Here is a 12,859-nt window from a genome sequence, read left to right on the forward strand (position 1 = left end):
GATTTCACATATTGAGTAAGTTAAATAATAAAAGCTACCAAAGTTTTACCTCTCACTCATTTTCCACAATTGTAAAAACTTCTGTTATGAACAGATAACTGTAAAGAACTTATATCTGAGATGGAGGTGAACAATGCTTATTTGATACAGCAAAGAATCATACCTTCTTCCTAACTTACAGAAATTTTTCGAAATGTAGCCAATTAATATAAATTAACTGTATTCACACAGACACTAATATAATTTGATTACATGTTGGTATTTACCATTTGTCATGTAACAGGATTACCAGTTAATTCACAGCAAGACTATATACATAATTTCAAATGCTATGAAACTCACCAGAGCACAGAACTCCATCACAAGCAGGTACGGTGTGACCTCTGAGCACTGCGCCAGGCACTGAAGAAGATTGGGATGTTGTAGAGCTCTATAACAAAAAAATGGTCAAAATGTCACAATAAAGATTAGAATTTGCATTTCTTAGACAATTTTATCGCTAAAAGCACAAAATCAAATATAACCCTTCAATTTTTTCTTCACTTGTTGAGAAAAATGACTCACACATTTTGAAGGCTATGTGCAGGAAGAGTGCCAAAGATAATTCAGGTCAGGTACAGTAGTTAATTACTTAGAATCTGTGTCAACTCAAAGCATTTTTTGATTGTTGCCGAAAAGAAATTTTATGAAGAAACAGAGACAGAATGTCTAGATTTGACACTCTGAGAGAGATTCAGAAAAGCATATGTCGAATATCAAATAACAGAAATGAGCTGAAAATGCGTGCATTCTAAAAGAGGAGAAGGCTACTAAAAATGGAAAGGAACCCTGTCCATCACAAGTCAGCTGCACACAAATACACATCCTTTCATTGATAGCAAATTTTGGGTTGCTAATTAACCTAACATCCTGTGGATAGTCACTGGGTAGGGAAATGAACACATGAGACAGTAGCAGTTAGTTACAGCACCTGCAAGACCCCGAGTTAGGTTAAGCAGTCTAATTAAACATATGATCTTTAAGGTAAAAAAGTATTTTGGAAATAGTATAATCATCTTTAATGTAAAAACTTGGACTCCACCAACATTTGTGAAGGTGATAATGGCAATAATTAGTTTGGATGAATATTTCTGCAATGGAATATGAGCATGATGACAGGAGTATGAGTTTATGATGAAAAACGCCTGCACTGGACACTGAGGGTTGATAAGGATACAATAACATTTTGTTTGAAATACAAAAATAATGTTGAACATAAATAATACTTGGCATGAACTACACAGTTATCACAGAACAACATGACTGCACATATAGCAGTGGTTCCCAAGTCCAGTCCTGGAGGACCACTGTGGCTGCAGGTTTTCATACCAATCAACTTTACTTTTAATTGGACTCCTAATTAACTGACCAAGTTGTTATTTCTCAAATTCTGGGTTTACAAAAAAAAGACAACACTGGATTTCTACACTTTTATTCCTAAGCATTCATTTATGTTACATGCAGATATAATAATGGCTTTAACCTTATTTTGTAAGATTTTCATCATTTTTATCATGATATTCACTTCAATTTTCCAGTTGTCCTGGCTATTACTAATGAGCACAATAGTGGATCCGATACTCAAATAGCTGCAGCCTTTCACCATTCTATGCCATCTGTCCTGGTGTCTACTTGATCAATTGTTAATTGCCATTAACAAAGTGCAATTAAGGGAGAAAAAGTTGAGTCAACAGGAAAATGACAAAAGAGAGATGTTATGGAAAAATGCAGACTTTTCTAAATTTAAGTGTAAATCCCACACAGCTGTGTTTTTTTAATGCAGAATGAGAAGAAAAAATAAAAGACTAGCTAAATTAACAATCAGATCAATTCAAGGTAAAATGACTGACTGCTTGTGAAACAAGTTGGGACAAAACCTGTAGCAACAGTTGTCCTCTGGAACTGAACTTAGGAACCACTGACATACAAAGGAAAAAGAAATGAATACATGTTATTTTTATGATTACAATTACTTGAAGTATCTTTTGAGGTATGTAAGAATCTGCATTACATTTTGTCTATGTTGTAAACAGCCTATTCAGATCAGGGTTACAAAAACTCATTGCCTAGCTCAGCAGCATTGGCAATCTGTTTACAAATTTAGAGAAGTGAAAGACTGAAAAGTCCCATGTGTCATTCTAAGGTTAGACTCTCTAGTGAAGGTCTTGTGATGAACCCACCTAAAGTCTAAGCTGGAATTTTACAGTCTGACCTTGCATTTGTGAAGCAGATTCAGAGCTCTATGGTGTTCACTGGTGATCTCTCAACTACTGATTGTAGACAAACTGGCATTGCCCTCTTTTGTTTTGGTCTCAAGGCTAACAGCCTGAATCTGTCACTGCACACGTCAAATATTCAGTGTGCACTAATTACAACACTAAAACTCACAACTGAAAAAAAAACACTCTTTTGCAATGCTGTTAATGATTGACCCTCAGTATTGTTAATCTTTCAGCTCTTTGACCATTTTGACAATTTTACTAGAATCCCATCATTCTACTTAAACATTTAAAGAGTTATGTTGGCATGATGAAAAGCTACAAACTTTTGAATATCTCTGACTACACACAGTCACTTATCTTCAAGTTTAAATCCATCTCTATCAGACAACTGTCCTGTTGTTTCCCTAAATGTTTTGTACGCCTCTGCTTGGTAACATCTATGCACTGCCACTGGGCAAATGGATAAATCAGCCTGACCTCATTTTTCACTCTCAACCTCTCTCTATGTCTTCACAAAAAATCAATTTGTTCTAGTTGGATCACCATGGCAACTCAAAACGCTGGACGCCCTCTCATTGAACCTTTTAAAATTATCACCTGTCAGGACTGACAGGAGTTTGACCCTTGAACTCTACACCTCACTACAAGTGACAATACTACTACTACCGCTACTACTAATACTACATTTCAGAACTTTATTATCTAAAAAACATTGTTAAGAGTTTGATCTTACCTCTCTAGAATAGGTGATGATGTTCTTTGCTGTACTGTTTTCTGTTTACAGCTGGACTACTGCCATTGTCTTTTTAATGGCCATGAAATATCAAGTTCTAAAAGCAACTACCATAGGCGTAACCTTAACTAAACCTTGACACTGGCTTCAGGGCATGTTTTGGCTTGTCTTCAAAATTATGCAATTTTATTAAACTGCTTGTTTCAACACTCCAAAATATTTGTTTGAGCTATTATACCATATAAACCCTTAATTCAGCTGAAATGTATCCAAATCATAATGGCTAACACAGTACAACACCCTAGTACTACAAACACTGTTATGAAATTCTTGGTTAAAAAAAGGAAATCATGAGGGGGGTTTAACAAGGTATTACAATTTTAGTGTGTGTCCTTTCATTTTTGTTATGTGCACATAATGTTTTTAATACAAATTCTACTTTTTTAAATGAATTACAATAGTGTGCTTTCATATGGAATACAGTACATTTTAGAAAGCCAACAATCTTCATACTTTTTAATTTACAAAAATATAAGGCTCAGAGCTTGAACTTCATGTGTGGCAGAGAGGGAGATTTCTCCTTGGGGTAACAACAAGTGATGGGAATTTTTGCAAAAAGATTTATAAACTATGATATGCTTATCATGGACTACCTTATTTCTTATACCATATGCATGTTCTAAACTTATTCATGCAACAGTTTGCCTATTAACTCAAAAATAAACAGGGCTTTAAACCAATATTAAATAATTCAAACACCATTATATCATTGCCACATGAACTAGTAAATACCAAATATAATTCTGGACATTTTCATTTACACAAACTGTTTAAAGCTGCTTTTGTAACAGCATCCTTTTCTAAACAGATTTGTTAGAAATCACTTTGCCAGGTTTCTGACATTTGCTGTTGACAGTTGCAGTTTGACACTGCATCAGTCTGTGGAGTAGACATTACTTGGTTAATAACACTTACATTAAGAGTAATATTTAATGGACGAGTCAAATGAACTCACAGTCACAGTGATAACAGCACCAGAATGAATTCAGTGCAATGTATTTTTGATGATTTCCAATCTTGCTTACATATGTAACACATGTATAATGTGAATGAGTGAGTGACTGGATGACTGTCCAAATGTGAATTAGGGACTGTGTGTACTAAAATGCATAAGGTGTGTGTGTTTGTGTATATAGGGTTATGGTGTAGACTGTCCTGAAGAGAATTTGAACTGCAAAGGCTTGGCCCCAGACTGAATCTGTTTGATGACCCTAATATATACACTTGGTCTATCTCTGATTGAAGCAAACAGGTCATGGGAAAAGGATGTAGGAACCATAACTTTATCTGAATGTTAACCATTTCCAAAAACAAAAATCAAAATTATGAAAAAGGGTAAATGCCAAAAGAAGAGTAAATACCAGAAACAATATCAAAAAGTTAAAAATTAATCAAAGAATATAAATATCCAATAAATAATTATGTTCACAATTCCTAAATGCTAACACAAAATAGTTTTCAAATATCACAAACTCCTGTTGCTTTAATTTTGAGAAATCTTTCCCTACCTTTTAAAATGTGTCAATACTGTGAGGCTACATTTATGAATCAAATGTATTATTAAATTGAACCTGTCAATTTAATGTTACTATTATTATTGCCATTTTAGCATTATTTATTACTATTAATATCTGAAAAACAACTTTTTTTTCCTGTTGTTTTCAATCTGCCTCACAGTCTTTGCCAATACAGCATGCCTGTGTACTAGTCTAGAATGTACCACTGAATCGAAAGGCAATACTTACTCTTAACTGGAGACTGTGTCCTATTCCATCCAGTACCATCCAAATATGTGTTTGTGCTTTCACCATGTTTGGTATACAGTATTTTAGTTGTTATAGCAATGATCATTAGTTTAATTTTGAAAACACAACAAACGACATACTTTAAATGAAGTGTGTGCTGATTAAATTTCAACAATTAATTATTCTGTTTTAGCAGCCCTGCTAACTGCATGTTTCCAAGATTATGCACTTCTGTTAATGTATTATGTGTCATATCGTTAGAGATTTGCCTCATGCTTCAAAGCTTTACAGGGTTAGCCACATTAATGTCTGTGTAATGTGGATGCTATGAAACACTAAATAAATTAATAATAATAATAATAATGAAACACATGAAGCAGCTCATGTCATCACTGTTGTAGTGGAACACAGGCAATGGTAGTGTCCCATCAAAAAGCCTTGCGCCTAGTGGAGCTGGGATAGGCATCCACTCTCAATGATCCTGAACTAGATAAATTGGTTACAGAATGGATGGGTCACTGGAAGCGCTGTAGCCAATCTGAGGATGAATGCAAAGCCTCTGTTCATTTATCAAGGTTACGTATACTGCTATGTTAAAAGGTGAATAACTCTCATTCAAATGTGCTACAAGGTAACACTACAAGTTAAAATGACAGCAACTGGCAGCTGATTAGTGCTTGCTTTTGAGACACAGTGATGTGACCAATCAGATATTCTTTTTATTTCTGAATCATTTCCATAAACAGGTAAAAGTGTCAATAATGAAAGCTTTTTTTCTTTGAAAATGCAGCAGGGTTTTTATGCTTTTTATGGTGTAACTGCAACACTGTCTCTTGTGCAGTGGGGAGCTCACTCTACAACTTATAATACCTTTTTGAGGTATATAACTGGTTGCATTTTACAGTATTTTGAATACATTTCCACTTTGAAATGAGCAATAAAAACTAGACTGGCAGCCCCTATATAGCAGGCATTTATCGTTTTACTTGCAATAATCTGAATGATCTCAGTCTTAATGAAAAATACCCCCTAAACCAATACATTAAATGCTAATGTAACTAATAATGTTCACTGTTCCAAAGCCATAAATAAACTGCACATACTGACTCGAATTAGTAAAAGTCACCAAGCATTTGAAGAAAAATAAACACTTCACATTTTGTATGTAAATATTTTCATAACCTACACTGATGAGACCAAATCCTGTTTATGCAGTAGTATTTGATTACTCATAGAATATGACTATGTGATGGAGCATGTCACATTTGGGATTTTTTTGACACTTGTTTGTATGAGGAAAGGAGAAGTTGTAAGCACAAAGCCATTTATCTATTGCTTAACAGATTTAAACTGAAGCTACTGATTTTAAAATGTATCACTCCTTAAAGACAGAGTACAGCAGGGGTGCATCAGCATGTCATACAATGGACTGGATGAATCAGACATATGAATCTGAACATTTGCATATTATGCAACAGAAATGAGGCAATGGTTAAAAAAGGGTATCTTCCAGGCTCACACCAGTGCTAAGTTATGCATAATGGCTTACTCAATAAAAAGTGAAATTGCTGTTACATTCAGATTATTTCCAATAATATATAACTTAACACATTTTAACAATGAGACTACAGAGGCTATGATAAATGCAGAAATAAGTCATTTTCCAGTGTGCATTTTTATATACAAAGTCTGTTTCCCATGCTACTTTTGCATGACTGTTAATTGTATTCCCACAGCATAATGTTCTTACCTTTCTATATTTACCCACTGCTGTATAGCTAGGAGAGGTCACAGTGTCCCTATGACAAATGTGACAGCTCCATGAGGATTTTATTGCCACATAAAACAAAAAAAAAATCTCAACTGAAATCTAATGATGAAAGTAAATACAATCAGCATTTCTCTAATGAAAAGGAACCACTGCATAGTCCAAGTACACATATAGCAGGTAATCTAAACATTTTGAGCCTGAACTAGAAAGGGGGTATTTTATAGTGCTGTTTTATAAGTAGCCAAAACTAATATTTGTGCACTAAAATTCATAAATTGCAATTATCTAACATTTATAGTTTATTATGAATAGTTCTTGTTTCAGTAATCAAGACAGCCTTTATACTGAAAAGCACAAATGTTTCACAACTATACACGTTTAGACATTCCTCCCATCTAGTCAACACATACCAAGACCAGGTATGTAAATCTTATTTACAGTCAAGAAAAACCAGGTGCAGAAGTCGTCCATGGCAAGACAACCTATGGCGAGCCTTTGACATCAATGAAACAAGAAATGTTGTAATCATGGAATAAATCATAATGGACAATCAAAGAGTGACTGAGGACACCAGAAGGCAGACAACAAGACAGCCTACAAGGTAAGGCCACAGACCACTGGCATATGGTCCAAACACCTGCTGGATGATAGGGAGTATAAGCCATCCCAGGTAAAGAGTTATGGGTCCATTTTAAAAGAAAGGAGCAAAGAAGAGTTCTGGCAAAAACCTCTAGCAAATTGGGTGGTAATGCATAGTGCAGGATTGGAAGTACTGGGAATGTGTTCCCTTGTAAAGCAGAGAGCACAGAGGCCCAGGTCTTTAATAAAATTGAATGTTCATTGGAGCCTCCTTGGACTAGTCTGGCAGTATGGGGCTGTCTTAAGGGCTTCCTGCTATTGCACAATTACAAATTTTGCTTACCTGTAAGGCTGTGTTTCTTCTAGAAACTGCATTTGGTCCTGTACACTTGCACTAGCTTTTAATTCTTTTACCACTACCTGGGTGGTGCTAAGCCCAGCATTGACTTCACCAAGAAGAACCTGGAATAAAATGAAATGGCGTTACAAAATAGACTAAAATTTGCAAAGAAGAGAAAAAAAGACCATTCTTCTTATTCCAAATTAACTTCCTCAAAATCACACCTACATATTTCAGATCACTATATACATAATAATATTGCATTCACAATCCCCAATAACTGTTCCTTTGATGTTATAATACATTTGTGCTTTTCTGTCTTTAAGCCTTTATGTAATTTTGTGAAATGCTTAATTTTAGCAATTACAAAAAAGATAGAGAGTACATCTTTTCTGCCATCCAGCAGAAAGTTCTATTTTAACCCTTTAAGATTAGCATAAAAAATATAAATACATTAATTAAACAATCACATAATGTAATTCAAGTATGTTAATTGATACAGAAATTGTTATGATATACATACAGTAAAGAGCTGCTTTGTTTAATAAGTAATTTATTATTTAAATGTGCACAATCATGTAGTGACGTAGAAGTAAAATACTAATTTGTTAAATGTTGTTTAATCAAATTTGTCCCAAACCGATGAGACACAATTGAAGCAACACAGATGATACAGAAATCATTTGTAAACACCAGTATAACTAATCATGAAAAAATGCCTAAAGAAAACTCCTATTTATCAAAACAGTTAAAGTCTGCCAATGTGTCATTTTTATATGAAGGAAAGGAAATTATTTCTACTTTTTGTTAGTCAAAGCTTGTTAAACAAAAGAAAGAAAAATTAAACAAATAATCAATGTTCTTAACGTTTCCTTTAGACTAGTATATTATAGCATAGCTTACCTTCCCAAACCAGCCATGTCCAATCTCCTTTAAGTAAAGCAAACTGTGTCGGGCCAGGTCTTTGGACTTTAATAACTGCACTGCAGGGGATCCCATTCATGAGCAGAAAATAAGAAAAATATATTTACAAGAGGGTGGTTTACATGGTGTCTAGATTGATCAGTGAGATTTCATTGCAATCAATCTTAGCTGATCATTTATAGAGACATCATTTTGCCTGACAAGACGGGGTATATTATCTCTTAACGATTCTAAGATTAAGATAATGGCCTCGAATATTCATACTCCAGCATAAAAAGAAACATTGAAAAACATCATTTTTGTTATGACAGAAACCAGAAACAGATAGGAAACATTACAAAATCTGCACTTTTTTAATCATGACACTAAGTACACCTTCACTTGATCACTGGAAATAACCAGAGTCCGATTTTCTAGTCTGATCACTAAAAAAGGCATATCATGAAAATAAATTATTTAAAAGAAACAGTTCAACAATTCATAGGCTTTTTATATTATAAAGGTATAAATAGATTAACTAAAAGAGGTTTTTCCCGAGGTACAGTTGGTGTAATGCCATAGAAATACAATCAAAAACTAAACATTTCATATTCTTAATGAAGAAAACAAAATAGAATGTTTCCAACTCTGATATTTTTGTAAAAATTAGGCTTCTACTGTCCCTTTACTTACATGCATGTTGACTGATTATTTAAAGTAGAAACAAATACAAAAATTGACCTCCAAAACATGAAAAAAATCTTCTGTCATTATCATGGAATGTAATGTTTTAAGAGTAAAATCTAATTCTCTTTCAGCTGCTGTCAAATTATGATAAAAATGTAACTGTCTCCTTCTGTAGAAAGCTGTCAGAAGAAGTCTTGTTGGAGAAAACATCTTTTCTTACTGAAGACTCCATGCAGATGCAGATTCTGGGCAAAATCTTTAACAGAACTTAAAGCCAAGCAATTCCAAAGCTGTACTTTCTCAGTCAAGCTTATACAAGTTGAAAAAAACGTAAGTGAGATATATATTCTCTCTTCAGCAAAGCGGCTCTGGCATACTTGTAGTAAATGACACTTCATAAGTTCAGGCAAATGTCCGATTAAATTGTTGCACTGGAATTCATTTAAAAAAAAAAAAAAAAAAAAAAGATTATCCACAAATTTTTCTTCCAGTTTCCAGTGTATGTAATAGGAATGTTATCTCTGCATAGTAAAACACTGCTTTCTACTGCATTGTTTTATATACTTCACTATTTTAGCATAAGCATAATAAACACCAAACCCTAGTGTATGTATTCTGCCAAATTATAAAACAAAGCAAAACATGAGCTAATTTCTAGACTGACAATTTTTTTTTTTAATACAACCAACAAGGAGCAGCATACTACACAATGTGAAACAAGTGATGTATTGTGAAAATGAACAGTCACACTGTATTTAACTCAGCCTCATCATGTATAATTCGGCTATTTAACGCCTCTGCTCTGCCCAAAGTCCAATCATTCCAAGAACACACACACTTACACATTCCCTTAAAGAAAGAAGCAGTCTCATTGTCCGTCTCTGCTGGCACTGCCTGACACAAAGAACTTTTACCACACAGAAAACTCCATTATTCTCTACCGTCCAGCCCCTTAGCCACATATAAGGGCACAGCATAGACATTTTGTTTAGTTTTATGATTTTCAATGTTAATGCCCTTCAAAGCCCAAAGAATGGAATTTGCTCCCACTGATTGAATTCTTTCACTAGATTCACCGAACAGCATAACTGAGGCAAAGACAAAGATGTATGAAAGAAACTACAGTGTACTAGTTTTGTGTGTGGGGCAATTTCAGAATATCTTCCAGTTGTTTTCACACATACACATGAATGCAGGTTTATAGCTGTATCATTATCAGATTCCCATGCACTCTCCATTATTTTTAAACCTAATTCTAAGGACAAAAAGGATCCACAAAACATGACAGTTTCAGGAGGAAATAATAATTTATACTACTATATAACTTCTTCATATACACACAGGCTTGGATTTTTTTTAATGTGAAATGACTTCATTATCCCATACACACAGTTAAAACCAAAAAACAATATGGATATAATATGTAGGGGTTGGGCAGCCTTAGCCATAAACTGCTCTAACTTTACTGTTTACTGAATTCTGGAAACAAATCCTGTTCTTTCTCATGCTATAGTGAACAATATTCTGTTTACTTCCTAAAGATGGTCTTCATAATGCACTAAGATATATGTGATGGCTTCAAAATTCTTTTGTAGCCCTCTCCTGGACCGTGTGTTTCAATAAGACGCTATGTTCTATGCATCCAAAAAACCCATAGGAATGGATGGTTTTACATATTGATACGAGAATCCCTTTATTGATGCCTGTTGAAAGAAAATTTCATTATACATGTTTAGTAATATGACTGGTTACATACCATTACATTCTCTATTATAAAGGGTGTGTAAACTTATGCAACCAATGGTATAAACATGTTTTATTTTTACTTCTTTAAAAATAAAAAAATAAAATCAGTATAAAATGGTCCATGCGGTACTTCCATGTAAATTTCACTTTAATGAAACAACAGGAAGATTTACAATTCATTGCACTGTACAATAAAATATAAAATACAATCAAGTACATTAATTTATATTTATTATGTACACAAATAAATGTAGAGTAAAACCAACAGGAAATTAAATGAAGTGAATAACTTAACTAATATTTAATTTGAAACTAATCACATTGTGTCAAATGAAATAAACAAGCTGCATAGATAGACAGATAGGTTTAATGCCTCTGTGTACATTGACCTTTAGAGAACTAGCTATGTGTATGTGTGTGTTCATTTCTTTCTCTTCATCATCCTGCACGTACTCTGGTATGGCAAACAAACTGTCTGCTCTCTTCATTTATACATTGCTTTGAGTAGGTGATTGTACAGTATGTGAATGCGTGCGCAAGTGTGCTTTGCATGTACCTCCGTGTATGTGTATTGTATTGTATATGTACTAGTGCAAAAATTTTTCAAATCAATATGCCTAGTACTTTTACTAAATGAAGCAGATTACAGAAATCCAGGTTAAATTCAACAATTCCTACAGCAACTACCATTGAACATAGATCAAACCATTTTTGATGGATAAAATGCATGAAAAAGAAGTTCAGAAGTTATCTTCTTTGTACCTAATATTCCACAGAGACAGAAAGACACGCACACAAACATACATAAAGACACCATGCTGAAATATTCTTTTATTGATGTTTTGAACATCACAGAATCAGAGTTCGAACTTAACTTGATAGCGAATTTTTGACTCCATCACTAAAATTCTATTTACATGTGATTTACATGTAAGTAAAACAAATTTCAATTTCACTTAAATAGCATTTTTAAAGAAAATTTTAATTTGGCATTATCTGCCTTGAAATTTAAATAAATGTGCCCCATGTAGAAAATATGTAATAAATTAAATTTAACCTTCTACACCAGACAACGTACAAACTCAGCACATACATTACAGTATAGGCTGAATGGCATAACCGTACAGAAAACAGTAACTCTTGATGGGAGCTTTGTAACTTAAGTCAACCACGCACAATGAGATTCTATCTTTAATTAAATAATACATTTTAATCAACTAAAAGTGTTGACTAGAGGCTGGCATGCCCATGACCTTGATGATTTTTACCAGACATATTCACTGATCCACTCCATCCATCCATCCATTTTCCAACCTGCTTAATCCTAACACAGGGGGTCTGCTGGAGCCAATCCCAGCCAACACAGGGCACGAACCATTCCCGGGCAGGGTGCCAACCCACCGCAAGACACACACAAACAAACCCACACACCAAGAACACTAGGGCCAATTTAGAATCGCCAATCCACCTAACCTGCATGTCTTTGGACTGTGGGAGGAAACCGGAGCGCCCGGAGGAAACCCACGCAGACACGGGGAGAACATGCAAACTCCACGCAGGGAGGACCCGGGAAGCGAACCCAGGTCTCCAAACTGCGAGGCAGCAGCGCTACCACTGCGCCACCGTGCCACCCTCACTGATCCACTCATTTTCTGAAATAAGTTAGTTTGATACAAAGTCGTGGAAAGTTGGAGCCTATCAGTCTATTTCAGTTCACAAATCCATATATGTTTAAGAAAAGGAAGAAACCAAAGTACATGTACAGAGAATGTTTAACATAGACTGCATGGTGTAGTAGAGGTTAAAACCTCTTCCCCAAAGTTGCAGGAGGCTGGGTTATATTCCTTGCCATCTGTATCAATTATGAATGTTCACTCCTTCTCTCTATGGATTTTATCAGAGTACTCCAGTTTTCCTACGATCACATACTATAAACAGCTGAGTTTGTGAGTGAATGTGTCATGTGAAAGACTGTAGTACTGTACAGTGTTGATTCCCACCTTGCATCCAAGTGCAACAGTGTTAGGCTCTCCA

General features: G+C 34.7%; 1 protein-coding gene across 5 annotated transcripts in view; it reads right to left on the minus strand.

Annotated features, from left to right (window-relative positions):
- Positions 1–12,859, minus strand: part of aatkb (apoptosis-associated tyrosine kinase b) — a 770,376-nt gene that overhangs the window by 676,093 nt on the left and 81,424 nt on the right. For 4 of the 5 annotated variants that reach the window (XM_051936532.1, XM_028820098.2, XM_051936533.1 and 1 more), the window contains 3 exons: positions 8,393–8,472; positions 7,493–7,611; positions 343–430 (listed from right to left, as the gene is read on the minus strand). In XM_051936532.1, coding sequence (XP_051792492.1) covers positions 343–430; positions 7,493–7,611; positions 8,393–8,472 — 287 coding nt within the window. Of the gene's footprint in view, positions 1–342; positions 431–7,492; positions 7,612–8,392; positions 8,473–9,085; positions 9,472–12,859 lie in introns of those variants that run through there. The other variant, XM_051936535.1, reaches the window with a different exon arrangement.

This window comes from Erpetoichthys calabaricus, chromosome 14 (assembly GCF_900747795.2).
Source record: "Erpetoichthys calabaricus chromosome 14, fErpCal1.3, whole genome shotgun sequence".
Taxonomy (NCBI): domain Eukaryota; kingdom Metazoa; phylum Chordata; class Cladistia; order Polypteriformes; family Polypteridae; genus Erpetoichthys; species Erpetoichthys calabaricus.